Source organism: Erythrolamprus reginae, chromosome 1, assembly GCF_031021105.1.
Source record: "Erythrolamprus reginae isolate rEryReg1 chromosome 1, rEryReg1.hap1, whole genome shotgun sequence".
Taxonomy (NCBI): Eukaryota; Metazoa; Chordata; class Lepidosauria; order Squamata; family Dipsadidae; genus Erythrolamprus; species Erythrolamprus reginae.
Window position 1 is genome coordinate 42,187,058 of NC_091950.1, and position 18,498 is coordinate 42,205,555.

Genomic DNA, 18,498 nt, shown 5'->3' on the forward strand with positions numbered 1-18,498 from the left:
ATTGTCTCACAGCTGCAAGATAAGTATCACAGAACTGATAAGGGACTTGTACAAATTACCAGTTTGGTTGGAGACAGTGCTCTTTGCTATACCAAAAGAGGGCTTAGTTTAGGTGAATTTTCATTATAAAGAACATTGTTTTGAATTTTCAAATGTGTGTGTGTCTGAAATTTGTACCTGTGAATTTTTGGAAGGAGTCTACCAGAGAGCTCGACAGAACAAATACTGAAGAATTTTAATTTCTAATTAATACTTGTTGTTGTTTTAATATCTCCTCATGCACAGTGTGGAGGCTCCCAACTGAGTCTCTCGGCCATCTCTCACAGTGACAGTGCTTCTTCAACCCAGTCTCTGTCCCATGGAGGAGTCCCAGAATTGCTCGTAGGACTATCCTACAATGCCACAACAGGCAGGCTATCGGTTGAGATGATCAAAGGCAGCCACTTCCGGAACCTTGCCATTAACAGACCACCAGGTACATAAAACAGGACCTCCTGGTCTCCTGGATGTAGAATTTGGACAATCATTGCCTTGCTTCTTCAATAAGAAAAAAAATACCCTGGCCTACATACACTGGGAGACATTTTGAAAGAAAGATGTAACCCTGGGGTGTGCATGTCACATTTGTGAATCCAAATAAGTCCATGGGGTGGGGCCGGGGAGGGGGGCCGGGGAGGTTGATTTGAAAAATGTTAAATGTTATAGTAGTTATAGAGCTAGACAGGAATTGGTTGTTATGTTAGACCAGTGATGGCAAACCTATGGCATGGGTGCTACAGGTGGCACACAGAGCCATATCTGCTGGCATGCAAGCTGTTGCTAGCTCAGCTCCAACGTGCATGTGTGTGCTGGCCAGCTGACTTTTGGCTCGCACAGAGGCTCTGGGAGGGCATTTTTGGCTTCCAGAGAGCCTCCGGGCTGGGTGTGTGTGCAGGAGGGCATTTTTACCCTCCCCTCACTCCAGGGAAGGCTTTGGAGCCTTGGGTGGGCAAAACATGAGCCTACTGGGCCCACCAGAAGTTGGGAAAGAGGTCTTTTCCGGCCTCCAGAGGTCCTCCAGGAGGTGGGGCAAGCTGTTTTGCCCTCCCCAGGCATTGAATTATAGGTGTGGGCACTCACACATGCACGATAGCGCACGCCCACCTGAGTTAAAAAAAGGTTCGCCATCACTGCTTTAGACTAAGTAGAAATTTTCTTGCCTGACCTCTTAGGATAAAGGCTCCAGGACAGTGTTTTTCAACTTCTGCTGGCTGTGAGTTTTGAGAGTCGAGGTCCACACATTGGAAATTGCTGAAGTTGAAACCCACTGTACCAGGACATCAGAAATCCAGCTATAAGCTAGAGTGGCCTTGGACTAGTAGCTGCTTTGGAGAAGGTCAGCTAAAGGATGGAGAAGTTGGCATGGTTTATTGATTGGCTCACTAGTTTTTTTCAAGTATTTTGAAAGAATACTTGATGTCTTGGAAATCTTTCTTCAGCTTGCTAGGCAGCTGTAAGCACAATCTGTTACATTGGATCCAGACACCTATTATTTTTCTTCTCTCTCCCAGTTGTCTCTTCTGATTATTTTTTTTGAAATTGATTAGCCCAAGAGAAGAGAAGACGAAGAATGTATCTCTATGAGGATTTTAAACGTTTGTTTCTCTTTTTCTTCCCATTTTGCTTGAATTACTCGATTCTTCCACTTTTCCTAAGGAATACATACACAAATGTAGGAACGAGTTTCTTTTCCTTAGTATAATTTCAGTTTCCCCCACTACTTAGTATTTTTTTCAGCTTGCATTTTTAATTATTTTGTTTCCCCTAAAAAGAATGCACAATATAGTGCACAAAGTATAGGATTGGAATGAAATGCATAGTTCCCTCTAAGCTGAGCAGTGAGCAATCGCTCACTTGAAAATCATCATCAACTCAGAGTTTTCCAAACCTGCCCAGAAGCCGAGAGGGAAAGAGTGAGAGGGAAGGAGAGAGAGAGGAAGAGAGAGAAACAGATAGAAAAAAGAGAGGAAGGAAAAGAGAAAGAAAAAGAATGGGAGTAAGGAAGAGAGAAAGAAAATCAAAATCTAGTTTGAAACTAGCTCAACTATTTAAGTGGCATTTTGATATTGATAGAGTTGCCCTATTATGAGCTCACTGTTATAGACACACAGTATTTATTTATTTATTTATTTATTTATTTATTTATTTATTTATTTATTATTTCTGTGCCGCCCAGTCCCAAAGGGACTGCCGCTCAGACACTATACTTTTCCGCCCACCGCCCCAAAAAATTAGAGGGAACACTGATGAAATGATTTCCTGCTTTGTTAATTAATGCTTATGGAAAGGTACTGTGAAAACAGTTTCTATTAAAAACATACACTTAACTGTGAAAAATTAAACCCACAACAAAAAGGTGCATGTCTAACGGTGCACAAAGACCAAAAAAATAATAATTGCAAACCGAGTGGGACAAAACCAAGCCCCAGGCTTCACAACTCTTCAAAAAGAAAACCAGATTTCATATGATAATTAGAGCTTTACTTACTTGTAAACAATATCTCCAGCTTATTATCTCTACTACACAAATATAATAATATGCAAAAGAGCACATTTGTGCAGTGAAAAACACAAATCTGAAATGCTGGCTTGGGATGCGACTTCATCTGAAAGAAACTGAATATAATTGAGATGTAACCTTTGACTGTAGAAGGTATTATCAAACATATTTCACCCGGCAGAATCATTGCAAGGTTGGAAGCGTAGGAGATTCAAATGAGTCAAACCTCCATTGAAGCAAGTGCTGTAGCTTGTCACACAAAGCCATTGTCTTCTGGGATGCGAACAATAGGAAGATAAGCTAGTTTGAGTCATATGAGATTGGCTTGCTGCCTTCCAAATTGAGCTCATTTTTTTTGGTAAAAAAATTCTTATAATGGCAGTAGTTCACATTTTTAGAAGTCAGAATAAAGCCTGCCTGCCTGGCTGCCAAATAGATTTTTGGATTAGATGATGGCCTTTTCTTGAATATGTTGCAGCACTGCCATGGAATAGAGCCTATCTCAGCCCAGTTTTGTGTTTAATTACTTGTCTGGTTACCATAGGCTAGAAGGAATTCAGAATTGGCAATTGTACTGTGCCGGTTGAGAAGGATGTTCTCTTAGTTGGCTCGGAGGAGGAAGGCAGTTTCTTCTTACAAATTTGCTTGGAGACCAGTGGCCTAAATTTCCATGGTTGTCACAGGAAAGGCAGCCCAAATGGAAATACCAGGATAAATATTTTTGCAGGACTTAACAAAGAGGACCAACCTGTTACATTCCCACATGCTGTCAAGGGTGAATCCTAAGCCTCAGGGTCAGGTCTACATTACTGATACATTTTATAGGACTTATTCCAGATCTTATAGTGAGAAGATTTGCGGGAATTTCTGTCCTACACATTGGCAGAAAGAATCTGAACACCAAATACAAGCTGAATAAACAAGACCTTGCAGACAAACCCCACTCCGTAAAAGACCTTGAATTACTCATATCAAATTTATTCATTTTATTTTATTTATTAATTGGATTTGTATGCCGCCCCTCTCTGAGGACTCAAATGACCTAAGTGCCAAGGCCCCCTGCAACAACATCGCCGAAAAGTGTTGTTAACCTAGCAATGTAGCTTCTGCTCCAGTAATCTCATACTACTAACCAGAGCATACAAAACTTTTGCCAGACCAATCCTTGAATACAGCTCATCTGTCTGGAACCTGCACCGCATTTCGGACATAAATGTCCAGAGATACTTTACTAGAAGAGCCCTCCAATCCTCTACTCGCAACAGAATACCCTATTCAACTAGACTTACAATCTTAGGTTTAGAAAGTTTAGAACTTCATTGCCTTAAACACAACCTAAGCATAGCCCATAAAATCATGTGCTACAATGTCCTTCCTGTCAGCGACTACTTCAGCTTCAACTACTTCAGCTTCGACCACAACACTCGAGCACATAATGGATACAAACTTAAAGTAAACCACTCTAAACTCGACTGCAGGAAATACGACTTTAGTAACTGAGTAGTTGATGCATGGAACTCACTACCAGACTCTTGTAGTAACATCACCTAACCCCCAAAACGTTACCCTTAGACTATCCACTGTTGACCTCTCCTGATTCCTAAGAGGTCAGTAAGGGGTGTGTATAAGTGCACCAGCGTGCCTTCCATCCCCTGTCCTAATGTTTCTCTTTTACTAGTATCATATATATAAATATTATTATATCTTGTATACTACCAATAGGTACTTTACAAAACAAACAAATAAATAAATAAATTTTGCCCATCATTCCTGCCAGTTCGGATTGGCTCTATAGAACCGGTAATGGAAATTTCCTCCCGCTCGGCAAACTGGCAATGACCTTGGCTTGCTACACCCCCAAACCAGCTCTCGGCAGCACTGTAGGTGCTGCCATCTTGTTCTTTGCTTCTACATGCACAGAAACTGGGTTTTTAGCACTGCATGTGTGCACGCCCCTGCGGCGCATCAGGAAGCAAACCGGCAACGCAGTAAGTCAGAATTCACCCCTGCCATCCCTTGATGTATTCTAGACGTGTCTAGTTTGATAAATACAGAGAATATATACTGCTCAAAAAAATAAAGGGAACACTCAAGTAACACATCCTAGACCTGAATGAATGAAATATTGAATACATTGTTTGAATGTGCACAACAGCATGTGAAATTGATTGTCAATCAGTGTTGGTTCCTAACTGGGCAGTTTGATTTCACAGAAGTTTGGTTTACCTTGAGTTACATTGTGTTGTTTAAGTGTTCCCTTTATTTTTTTTTTGAGCAGTGTATATTTCAGAATGAATGAAGTTGTAGTGGACAGACATCTGTATTTTGTTTTCAGGCAAGGTTTCCTGGTGGAACAAGGGAAATAAGGACCTTGTCCCAAGCACTGAGATAGTCATATAGATTTAACAACACTTACTGGCCCAGCCCTGCAAAGCAAATTTAGTTTCCTTAGTGCATTATATAAAACTCTTTTATTTCCCATGTTTAGCTTCTGTTCTGTTTGCTTTCTGCTGAAGCATGTGATGTTCCGAGGAGCTGACTGAGTCAGCAGTATGAGGGCCAAAGTTCTTGTGTTTGCTAAGCAAGCAGTGGGTGTTCTACTGAGCTCCAGAGGGAAATTTCTGCCCCATTCCTAGTGAGGAAGATCAACCTCCATCATGGTGTCCCTTCATGTTCCTCATGGCAAGACCCACTATGGCAATCAAATTTCTTTAAGTTGGAATTTTCAGCCAGGGATAATCGTTTTTAAATACAGTGATACCTCGTCTTACAAACGCCTTGTCATACAAACTTTTCGAGATACAAACCCAGGGTTTAAGATTTTTTTGCCTCTTCTTACAAACTATTTTCACCTTACAAACCCACTGCCGCTGCTGGGATGCCCCACCTTCGGACTTCCATTGCCAGCGAAGCACCCGTTTTTGCGCTGCTGGGATTCCCCTGAGGCTCCCCTCCATGGGAAACCCCACCTCCAGACATCCGTGTTTTTGTAATGCTGCAGGGGAATCCCAGCATTGCAAAAACGGGCGCTTCACTGACAATGGAAGTCTGGAGGGGGGGTTTCCCAGCGAGGGGAGCCTCAGTGAAATCACAGCGTCGCAAAAACACAGAGGTCCGGAGGTGGGGTTTCAAGGAATTCGGTGTTTTTGCGATGCTGCGATTTCACTGATGCTCCCTTTGTTGGGAAACCCCACCTCCAGACCTCTATTGCCAGCGAAGCGCTCGTTTTTGCAATGCTGGGATTCCCCTGCTGAGATTCCCCTGCAGCATCGCAAAAACATAGAGGTCTGGAGGTGGTGTTTCCCATGGAGGGGAGCCTTGGGGGAATCCCAGCAGCGCAAAAACGGGCGCTTCGGCTGGCAAAAGGGGTGAATTTTGGGCTTGCACGCATTAATCGCTTTCCCATTGATTCCTATGGGAAACATTGTTTCATCTTACAAACTTTTCACCTTAAGAACCTCGTCCCGGAACCAATTAAGTTTGTAAGACAAGGTATCACTGTACTTCTGTCCAGAATAGATTCTATAGAGCAGTGTTTCCCAACCTTGGCAACTTTGCATACTGGAAAGTAGAAGACTTTTTTTTTTTTAGATCAGGCTCACCATCTTTGGCTCATTGGGATTAACCCTTTTTCTGTGTTATGATGCTTCTGGATAGTCCCCCATGAGAAACACACCTGGTGCCACTATTCAGGGGCTAGTGAAACACCTGTATTTATTTTTATTTCTGTTGTATCACAACTTTTCCCCTGGAGCTTAAAGTGAAAGCACTCCCTTTGCTACAATAACAGCCTTGAAAAATGGAAATTGTGCTGAGAGAGGAGAATAAGTGATATGCAATGAGCTTCCATGGCTGACGGTGGACTTGAACCTAGGTTTTTTCCCCCCAATCTTTAACCATATTGGCCTTTACTAAGCATGACATTTATCTGCTGTATTTCTACCTTTTGGGTTTATTTCCAGCAATTTTATGGGGAAGGAGGAGAAAATGGTTCTCCTCAGGAGAAGCCTCCAGAAAATGGTTCATTTGTGCCAAGCATGATTAAAAATAATATTTATGTCTTTTGTATGATATGTGAATGTGTTTGACTAGGGCAGTGATGGTGAACCTTTTTTTCCTCAAGTGCCGAAAGAGTGTGGGCGCACGCTATTGCAAACTGCCCACACCCATAATTCAATGCCTGGGGAGGGCAAAAACAGCTTCCTCCATCCCCTGAGGCCATCTGGAGGCTGGAAACAGCCTGTTTCCCAATTTCTGGTGGACCCAGTAGGCTCATGTTTCACCCTCTCCAGGCTCCAAAGGCTCCCTGGAGGTTCTCTGGAAGCCAAAAATGCCCTCCCAGAGCCTCTGTGCGAGCCAAAAATCAACTGGCCAGCACACACATGCCTGTTGGAGCTGAGCTAGGGCAATGACTCGCATTATTATTATTATTATTATTATTATTATTATTATTATTATTATTATTATTTATTAGATTTGTATGCCGCCCCTCTCCGTAGACTCGGGGCGGCTCACAACAACAACAAAGACAATGTAAGAACAAATCTAATAATTTAAAAAACACTAAAAACCCCATTATTAAAAGCAAGCATACACACAAACATACCATGTATAAACTGTATAAGCCCGGGGGAGATGTCTCAGTTCCCCCATGCCTGACGGCAAAGATGGGTCTTAAGAACTTTATGAAAGGCAAGGAGGATGGGGGCAGTTCTGATCTCTGGGGGGGGGGAGCTGATTCCAGAGGGCCGGGGCCGCCACAGGGAAGGCTCTTCTCCTGGGTCCCGCCAAACGACATTGTTTAGTCGACGGGATACCGGTATGCCAGCAGGTATGGCTATGCGTGCCACCTGTGGCATCGGTGCCATAGGTTCGCCATCACTGGTCTAGGGTGTTCATCGTATAGAATTTTAAAAATTTGAGCAGAGGATTTCTCAAAGGCATGACATGGCTTAATCTGGAGAGAAGAAGATGGTCATTCCCCCAACACACATATTTGTGGTTTGAAAGATTGAAGAATACAAATTCTTTTAGAAAGTTTCCTAGCCAACCGAGCTGAACAATAAAAATAGTGTGGCCATTTTTGGGTCATTGATCACTGCATTTTGCTGGTGCTATGAGGGGTTGCCCAAAGAGGCTGGTGGCCATGCATATCTTGCAGGCTAAAAGTGCTCGACCTAGCGTACATAAACATAAATTGTAATCCTGAACATATATTAAATTCTTCCCCCCCCCTAAATGACTTCATTTCTTTATCACACAATATATACACAGGGCTAGGTATGCATTATATACCTTAAAGTACAGATGAAAATACATGGCCCTTGTAAATGGCATAAAATAGAACTGGTTTGGCACAGTGGTTAGCGTGCAGCACTGCAGGCTACTTCAGCTAACTGCTAGCTGTAGTTCAGCAGTTCAAATCTCACCACCGGCTCAAGGTTGACTCAGACTTCCATCCTTCCGAGGTGAGTAAAATGAAAACCCAGATTGCTGGAGGCAATATGCTGATTCTGTAAACCACTTAGAGAGGGCTGTAAAAGCACTATGAAGCCGTATATAAGTATAAATGCTATTGCTAATGCTATAAACGCAGACAATAAATGATGAGAGGAGGACAAATCAAGGATATCCTTGATTGTAAAGTGTACCTCTCTGTTCATACCAGAAATGAAATTTCATGCCTTGTCTTCAGCAGATTGCAATACAAAAAAAAAGAAGACTCCATAAAAAAAAGAGCCATATGGTGTAAGGAAAATCCTAAAGGTTGCATTTTAAGAGAGCATCCTAGGATAAGCTTGTAAGAACATTGCTGCATATTCCTAAACATTAATGTTTGATTTATTTGCTTTTTGTATGATGCCATGATTTCAATCAGCTAAAGTGATATGCTTTAGGCAAACTGGTCACTTGTCTGTGTGATATATTAGAAAGAGAAACAAGCGGGTGTATTTTTCTTTCTTTCTTTCTTTCTTTCTTTCTTTCTTTCTTTCTTTCTTTCTTTCTTTCTTTCTTTCTTTCTTTCTTGATTGGATTTGTATGCCGTCCCTCTCCGTGGACTCGGGGGTGGCTAACAACAGTGGTAAAAACAACATGTGACAATCCAATACTAAAACAGTTAAAAAACCCTTGTTATAAAAACCACAAACATACCATGCATAAATTGTAGAAGCCTAGGGGGAAAGAATATCTCAGTTCCCCCATGCCTGATCGGCAACCAATGCAGACTGCGGAGTGTTGGTGTAACATGGGCATATTTAAATAAACAGCAAGGTCACTCGCTCTCTGTCCAACCCAAGTTCATAGTTTTGTGGGGAAAATAGGAGGAGGAAGGTGGGTGTTTGCCTCCTTGAGTTACTTGCGAAAAAAATAAACACGGGATAGATAGAAATAAATAAATAAACCTTTCCTTCTTTAATGTTGCCTGCAGATAGTTATGGGAAACTCTGCCTTCTGAACTCTGTCGGTCAAGAAATGTCTCGCTGCAAGACATCTGTGCGACGTGGACAGCCCAACCCTATCTACAAAGAGACGTTCATCTTCCAGGTTGCCTTGTTCCAGCTCTCAGACGTCACCCTGATGATCTCCATTTACAATCGCCGCAGTATAAAGCGCAAAGAGATGATTGGCTGGATTTCTATGGGTCAGAACAGTAGTGGAGAAGAAGAGTTAAGTCACTGGCAGGAGATGAAGGAATGCAAAACACAGCAAGTGTGCAGGTGGCATATGCTCCTGGAGTCTTAATGGAAACCTCAGCAGTCCCAACAGGTGCAGGGTGTCCGTCTTCCCAGCATTTGACATATAAAGGACTATTTCATTGGTTTCTATTATAACTGGACTCCTGACGCTCTTCACTAAAGAAGAGCATTTGCGAATGCTCTTCATTCTGTTAGGTTATTGCCCTTTTATTTTTAGTTATAGGAAATGGCTTGAAGTAACAGGTAAGCAAATTGGGTTAGAACCTCGCCTGTCAAGAACTGAGATTGAGTGTTCAATATCATCCCGGTGTCTTCACCAGTAATGAGATTTGCTCTTGGTCATGTTGCTGTAAAGAGCCAAATTTGGTTGGGTGAGATATGTGCCTTTGTTGTGAGGGAAGGCGGCAGAAATGATCATGAAACAGTGATCACGGAAATGGTATATAGTGGTACCTCGGTCCTCCTCATTAATTGTTTCCAGGTGATGCTTTATATTAGCTTCTCCATAGGCATGCCACTGTTATCACCATGGAAGCCATGGGTCCCCTTAGAAGTTCTAGCTCTATGAGTACTTAAAAAAATGAAATCTAGAGACTGGATCCCTGCAGTATTGATACCAGCTTTCCTGACTCTGATGCCATTTGAATGTGCAGAACATTAAATATATTGTTCCTAAGTGGGAAGACATCTGGTTGAGACAAACTAATTTTATGAAAGTACCGAACTTCAGGGATTTTTTGGAAAGACAATAGACAGTGGGTTTTTTAAAAAAACCTTCCTTTGTTAGGAGACCTGAATGTGCTCAGATACCTTCTGACCACTCCTGATAATTAGCTTCTCTGGAAGACTATGGTACATAGGAGCTTCTGCAGCATGCAAAAAAGTATGTTGAGAAACGGACCATTTTAAATAAACTACCAAACCATCTTAGAAATGGGCCAGAGTGTACATTTATAAATATGATGCTGGTGATGGGAACTTCCTTATTTGAAACCATGGGGGACAAAACCTGTTACAGAGCACTTAATTCACCCTAATACTGCCTGTCGTCCTAGGCATCCCATCCTGCTGGACACCATTTAGGATCATGAATTAACTTTGCCTTTTGGGGGATCCACTTGGCACATTTTCCACTGTAGCGGTTTTGCAGCTGCTTCCTGTTTCTATATTATAAGGAAGATTTAAAAGGGCCCATTTGAATCTCAGAGGCATTGTAGAAAAGAGAAATGCATGGTTGGAGGCTGGTACTTGGTTTTATAGCGTATCTTGCCATATTTTCCTGATATTTTTTTACTTTAATACATTTTATATTGTTCCCATGTTTTACATAAAATAGTTGTTCTTAAATGTAAAAAGTCCAATGGCACAGGGACCTTTTAGGTGATGTACCATATTTTTTTGAGAATAAAATGTACCTTCCTCCCCCTCCCTAAAAGAGGCTGAAAATTTGGGAGCATCTTATACTTCGAATGTAGTTCCCCCCCATCTCTAACAAGGTGCTAACAATCTTCCCAGCTCTTTCCAGCTTATTTTCATTGCTACTCCCTCCAAAAAGGTTTTTTTTCAGCCCTAACCAATTGCTAACAATCTTCCCAGCTTGCAGGAGTTTGTTTTTTTCATTCCTACTCCTTCTGAAGAATTTTTTTCCCCAGCCCTAAGACTTTGCAGGCTTGTTTTCATTGCTACTCCCTCCCAAAAAGGTTTTTTTCAGCCCTAACCAATTGCTAACAATCTTCCCAGCTTGCAGGAGTTTTTTTTTTTCATTCCTACTCCTTCTGAAGATTTTTTTTCCCCAGCCCTAAGACTTTGCAGGCTTGTTTTCATTGCTACTCCCTCCCAAAAAGGTTTTTTTCAGCCCTAACCAATTGCTAATGATCTTCCCAGCTTGCAGGGTTTTTTTTTCATTCGTACTCCTTCTGAAGAAATTTTTTTCCCAGCCTTAAGACTTTGCAGGCTTGTTTTCATTGCTACTCCCTCCAAAAAAGTTTTTTTCCAGCCCTAACCAATTGCTAATGATCTTCCCAGCTTGCAGGGTTTTTTTTCATTCCTACTCCTTCTGAAGAAATTTTTTTCCCAGCCTTAAGACTTTGCAGGCTTGTTTTCATTGCTACTCCCTCTGAAAAAGGTTTTTTCCAGCCCTAAGTGGAGAATAAAATGATATGCTGAAGCTGACCAGACTAAGGATGCTAGCCAGATGAATACCTGGTAGGCAGATCCCCCCCCCCATTTTTCTCACCCAAAACAAAGGTGCATATTATACTCTGAAAAGATTGGTACTTCACCTTTAGGCATCATGTTGGGAACAACCAAACTAGTCTGTTGTCTGGTTATAAACCTTCCTGTCCAGACTCCAAGCTCTATTCTAAAGTGCTGGAGATCGAATTCAGCATCTTCTGCTCGGAAAGAATATACAGTACATTGCAGCTAAGTGATGGCCTTTCTAGAGAAATGTCCCCTTTAAGTTTGTGCACAAATGCTTTACAAAGACATCCATCATTAGCCGGTTTCTCTTAACAAGAAGAAGAATTAAAACAGGTTGATTGAAGAACTGCATGTCCGCCTATGAGAACAGATGAGTCTCTTTCAAAAGGCTTATACTTTGGATTATACTTTTATCATCTAAAAATGTAGAATGCTGCTTTGCTCCGGAATTATTCTTTCCCTTATATGAAAACGTGCAGATTTTATTGGCGGAAGCTCAAAAAATCAATTACTCCTGAGAGAAGAGAGATCAAGTTTTCTTGATAATGCAGATGAGATCAAGAGTCTAGTACTGCATGCTGTTCATCTATTTTTATTTTTAAAAATCTGTTTCTTCAATGGAAAGGGGAAAAAAAAGCTTGCTACCATTCTGGAACAGGGGTCAGAGAAGGCATCTCACCAATACGTCTCCTTTTTCAAGCTGCATGCCAAAAATTTATAGGTTGCATTTTTCCCCCCTCTGGAAAACACCAAGGGCCCGTATAAGCTACGAGTAATCTGTGATGCACTCTGTTAAATAGGAAATAATAATGTGTCCCAAAGCATCAAAGAATTCATCTTTTAGCAACAGCAGATACAGCATGTTAAGGCAGCCTTTCTTTCCCTGCATTGTTCAAAAGGTTGCATGGAAAAGTTCCTGTTTGGCATCCATCTCACGGAAACAGATTGCACAATCCATCTCCGAGGACCTCCTGTTTTAATTGCCTGCCAGATTCACTAGGGAGAGTGCCAAAGACAGGGTGGATGAAGGGGGCTTCTGTTGGAACACATTATGAAGCCCTGCTAATTTGTAATGCCAAAAAGCCCACCTTTTCATTCAGTGATGGAATTGTATAAAAACACGCCAGGTCTCCAGTGAGATCCTTCAAATGCATCTCTCAATAATTTTGCCAGGCACTTGGGACTATAATTCTTCAAGCCATGCACGATGGCTGAGTGTCGCACTAATTGAATTCAGCTATAGCGAGTTGCAGAAAAGCCAGCCAGCCAACTGAGATTTATAAACCATCATTTACGGCTTTAGGGTGAACCCAGCCAATGATGACCTAAGAAAGGACAAACACAGTGTTTGAAGGTAGCCAGTGAAATGACTTGGGTTTGGAGCTGCTTAGGAAGTAACTTGGCTCAGGAACAGAAATTACTTTAAATTTTGTTTCCAGGAAGAAATTGGGACTTAATAATGGCACTTGTAAGTCTTTTTTGTTTTTTTAATTTCCATTTGTCTCATTATCTCCGTCTCTCTCCTCCTTTCTTTTCATCCCTGTTAAATATCTTTCCATGGTGTCTCTTAAGAATTTGTTATCTGGACTTCATATCTCCTACTCTGTGCTGTGTGCTATTGTCCAGCGCTATTCCCTGCAGGAAAAGAAAGAGAGAGAGAGAGAGCACGCATTATCCGGGGTCACGGGCCCCCCTGGCATCGCTCAGTGTCCCCCGAGGATGGCCCGCCCCAATATTTGAGAAGCACTGATATATGCTATGGCATACAACGGTAAATTGAAGGTTGAAATATGTTAAATAAGTATTGGATCCCATGCAAGTCTACACATGGTGCTCCCTCAATTCAGGTAGAATGAGAGTAAGGGGATATTGAATGCTTGAAAAGCTATGGCTCAGATATCCTTCCCGTTTCTGTTGATTCCTGTGCAGAATGGTCTAAGTAGATCATATATAGATTCAACCTCTTCTCATTCAAGTTTTTTAAAAGACTTGCTAAAGCACAATAGAGTTGAGCAGTGGATTGATAAGAATAGAAGCCTCAATTATTAAAAGATCACATCTTTAGGATTTAAAAAAAGCACAGTTTATAGGCAATATCTGCATTTAAAAAACAAAACAAAATGTACTTGTGTTCCAGCATATACAATTATCCTTGATTAAATGTTATATTACTTTTTATTGATGAAATCTAAATGTACATTTGACGGCTTTTTTGAATTTTTGCTTTGTGAAAGATGTATCTAAGTGTGCAATATTAAACTTACAACATTTCTGTTAATTGTCTAGTGGAAGTGTCACTTTTTATGGGTTACACCATTCTCAAGTCTTCATAAAACGCTGTGAAGTTCAGAAATTCACCAGAAGTACAAGAAGTTTTAGTCCTCTGAATGTAAAGATGGTGATCTAATCAGCGAGAATGTCAGACTAATGTTTGTTCAATGGGAGGAGAGCCTTGACTTCAGGCTGTTTATTTATGTACACATTGAACTCGGCAATGTAGAACAGAAACAACCCGCAGTCAAGCAGTACTAAACCTGAACTGATACCTGAAGCTTAAAATTTCATTCCAGTGGATGGGAAAATCCTGTTTGATAATAACTGGGATGATAAGTGAGCAGACCACAAAGAGCCTTATCTGTATGTACTGTATGCAGGGGTGGGCAGCAGGCAGGACGGGGTGGAACACAGTTCCACTGGCGGAAATGAAGATGTATGCGCAGCTCCAGCTGATCGGCAGCTGTCACTTCCTGGATTACTGGTCTCGTCTCTGCGCTCCTTTTTTCCCTTGCTGCTGTGTCTGGGCTCCTTGCTTTTTTCCTCTTTCCTCCTTCCTGGCCTCAGACGAGCTTCCCTCTCTCCTGCCTGGCTCCCCTCCAGCCTCATGCAACCACCTCCTGACTGAGGTGCAAGCAGAAGGCGTGGGTGGAAGAGGCGCTGGCAACATTTATGCTTCTGGCAGCACCCATTCACCTAGCTACCCAGCCTGAGGTGGGAGAGGCAGCCCAGGAAGGAGAGTGCTGGAAACGCGAAGCAAATTATCACCCCAGCGAGTAACACAACTGACGAGGTTGTAAGTCCAGGACTTAACAGTTCACTTGAACGATGATGATCATTCATGCCACTCCTACCCAGTCACATGACCATTAAGCCACACCCACAAAATAAGCCACACCCACAGTGGCAGTAAAATTTTTGGCTGCCTATTACTGACTGTATATGTACGTATGTATTTCTAGGACTTCTATGCAGGGATGCCTGCATAGTTTACCTGGTTGCTGAGGGGCATGGCCATGGTGGGTGTGGCCTATTTTGCCTCGTGCACCACAGTGGGAGAGGTGTTTTTGCCTTTCCTGGGTTCTGGAGGCTTTTGTCAAGCCTCTGGGAGGGCGAAAATGTCCTCCCCAGGCTCTGGAGGCCGGAAACAATCCCGTCTCCTTCCTCCCTGAACTTCCAGTAGGCCTGTTTTTTATTGGATATTATTAATTTGCAGAGGTTGTACTATTTACTTTGCAGCAGATATAGCCCTGCAAGAAGGAGAAATGTGGCTGGCAATCCTCTTTGTTTAGTTGCAAATAATCACTCCTTGCATGAGGTAGAAGTTCAAACTTTTACTCACAATTTAGTAGATTTGCTTCGATACAATGCATTACAGGATACAGGTAGTAAGGCTTACATTACAATCTATTTCAATAGTTATTGTCAACGTTGCACTTTTGGAAGGTAGCCAGCCCAAGCAGCTAACTAGCCCACTCAGCTAATCAACCCAAAAGCCAGCCACAGACCAGTAGATATGGAGTTGAAGTTTTCAATGAACCATAGCAGCAGCAGGAAGTCTTGCAAAAATATATTTACTTCTTATTTACACTACTAACTGTATTATATCTTACTATAGAATACTATAGAATCTTACTATAGAATTTTAAGGATTGTTTTTATGTATATTAATTGGATTGATTTACTACTGTTCCTTTGTATATGTTGTGAGCCGCCCCGAGTCCTCGGAGAGGGGTGGCATACACATCCAATTAAACATTAAATTGTACATACATCACACTAGTATTTCACTAGTATCTTACTACAACTATCTCAATTACAGTTACTCACAGGAACCAACATACCAATACTTCAATACAGCAACAGGAACTTCAGATCAAAGCATGGAGAACAGAGAATCAGAGAGAGCAATAACAAAGCTCTTACATATTTAAATACTTATCACCCAATCAGGTTGCTGCATGCTTAATTAACTCAGAATGACTCATCATTCTCTACATCAGTGTTTCCCAACCTTGTCAACTTGAAGATATTTGGACTTCAACTCCCAGAATTCCCCAGCCATCATTCGCTGACTGGGGAATTCTGGGAGTTGAAGTCCAAATATCTTCAAGGTTGGGAAACACTGCTCTATGTAGCTCTTCCTTCTGCATTGAGATATTATCTCAGGATATGCTTAAACCTGACAGTTATTAGATGCTACCATGTGTGAGGATGGCATTGGATTGAACATCTCACACATGTGCCCTCAGCCAAGAAACATGGAGAAGTAATAAGGGGAGAAGGGAGGAGTCATTTGCTCTGCAGCGGTATATATAGGCTAGCCAAGCACATGCCCCCAGTGCCATCAAAAAGTGACTCACCAGTGAAAGGGGAGTGTCTTTATATTTGTCTCCTCTTCCACAATGTCATAGAGGCCTGTGCTACAAGACAGCGCAAGCATGCTATTAAACAGAACATCCCAACATTATTCGCCCTCTCTGAACTTCCATGCGCTCCTTGCCCTTATCTGCATCCAAAATGGGTCGCGTGGGGACTCCTGGGAGTGCAACACTGGGCCTGTCAGATTGCGTTTTTCTCTTCATCTGGACGTGTGGCACATCCAGCAAAAAGAGCAGGGTTAGGCACCCTTTTTCTATGCTACAAAGGTAGTGGTGGTATCTCACAAATAAGGTCCCTGCAAATGCACAGATGATTAAGCAAGGAGAGAATGACAGCTTCATCACAGGTGACCTCACAGTTCACCGGCTGACCATGGACTTGAGCAATTTCTTTTTTTATACTGCAAAGCAATAAACAATCCTCATGCTATTCCCTTTCTGTAAGACTTTCATTATGCTGGGGAATTTGACCATGATCCTCCCTGCTTCCTACTTTGTGCATTTGCAACAAAATGGAATAATAAACAACAGTCCTGGTTCGGATGCAATACATTATTCTGCAAGCAGGGAAGTTATCTTTATTAATTTCTTCTGTTTAATTAATAATTGTATGCATCTTGTATCATATCTCAACCTTTAACATCAGGATTGGAATATATGTGCTTGTGCAAATGAGCCAAAATTGTGTAATCTGACTAATGGACTCTCAGAAATAAATGTTTCTTATTAATTGCTGGTTGATATCATAGGCTGGCTTTGAGGTGTCCAGCATATTAAGCAGGCGATGTTCTGCGATTTTAATATACATTTGCAAAATGCGACTAAAAATATATTTAACTCTTTCACAAAACAAGATTGGTGGGATGTCCAATGACATATTGAGAATTGGCCCATGGCCATTACTAATGACCAGCATTTATTATCAAAAATGTAACAATGACATTTTAGTTAAATGGCTTTTAGGCAGGCTGGCATCAATTATATGACATGGCCTGGTCCAAATATCAATTCAAAAAGGGAGATTTTTCAAACATAGGAGACCTCATATGCAAAAAGATATTGATAAAATTGAATGGGTCCAAAGACCGGCTACAAAAATGGTGGAAGGTCTTAAGCATAAAACTTATCAGGAAAGACTTAATGAACTCAATCTGTATAGACTGGAGTACAGAAGGGAAAGGGGGACATGATCAAAACATTTAAATATGTTAAAGGGTTAAATAAGGTTCAGGAGGGAAGTATTTTTAATAGGAAAGTGAACACAAGAACAAGGGGGCACAATCTGAGGTTAGTTGGGGGAAAGATCAGAAGCAACGTGAGAAAATATTATTTTACTGAAAGAGTAGTAAATCCTTGGAACAAATGTCCAGAAGACATGCTTGGTAAATCCACAGTAACTGAATTTAAACATGCCTGGGATAAACATATATCCATCCTAAGATAAAATACAGGAAATAGTATAAGGCAGACTAGATGGACCAAGAGGTCTTTTTCTGCCATCAATCTTCTTCTCTGTTTCTAAGTTATTTGGTAACTACAAAGTTTGGTAAATACAAATACCAAACCAGTGTTTGGGACAAGCAATAAGCATAAATCAGGCTTATTTTTTTCAAGCTATGGAAATAAAATGTTATTTTTATTTACTTATTAATTTGTTTGCCTATTTCGTCTCTGGGAGACTGACTAAATAGACCTCTGGCTTATTCTCCCAGGTGATTCACAACTGTTTAATAAAACTCAAATACAAGCTGTGAAAGAAGTGGGGGAAACAAATATTTAGTTTTTATTCATCAAATTTATACAAATTTAAATCCCTATCCTCAATGTTCTTTGCTTAAAGAGAAGTAGAAATTCCTAAGAATCTGCAGAGATGGGGTTGACAATGTAATGTCAGAAATAAGTTTATTTCTGTAGGTAATATTACAATGCAAGTAAATGGTTTGTAACCATGGGAAAGGCCATAATCAGTAAGCCATAATCAGTATGTAATCATGGGTTTGCTAAATGTGCTGCAGTCTGATTAGCTGTAACCTATATAATAGGAGTAACACCCTTGCATGGGTGTGGTTTGTGTAGTGTGGTTTGTTATAGAGTGGTTTTGTGCTGGGTGGTTTGTAGTTACTGGTTAATGCTTAGTGGTTGCCGTGGTTGATGTAATGGTAGTTATATAATAGTATTGTAGGTAGTTTGTTATAGTGGTTAAATGTAAAAATGATAGTTTATTTAGAGAAGCATTTTGATAAGAGAAAAGTAAAATATATATTTTTTTACAAAAAAAGCCTGTTACAGTGTTTTTCATTGAAAACTTCAATTGGGCATAGTTGTGAACTGTGGCTAGTTGGTGGGTCTCCCAACATGTAATAGGGGAGTGTATATCTTAAAACTATTAAAAATATGAGGCAAT

At 41.1% G+C, this 18,498-nt stretch overlaps 1 protein-coding gene across 1 annotated transcript in view; it reads left to right on the forward strand.

Moving 5' to 3' along the window:
- Positions 1-13,717, forward strand: part of SYT16 (synaptotagmin 16) — a 147,992-nt gene extending 134,275 nt beyond the window's left edge. Inside the window, 2 exon segments of the mRNA XM_070750983.1 lie at positions 286-475; positions 8,970-13,717. Of these exon segments, the coding sequence (XP_070607084.1) occupies positions 286-475; positions 8,970-9,283 (504 nt within the window). The 3' untranslated portion in view covers positions 9,284-13,717.
- Positions 13,718-18,498: the final 4,781 nt, after the last annotated feature.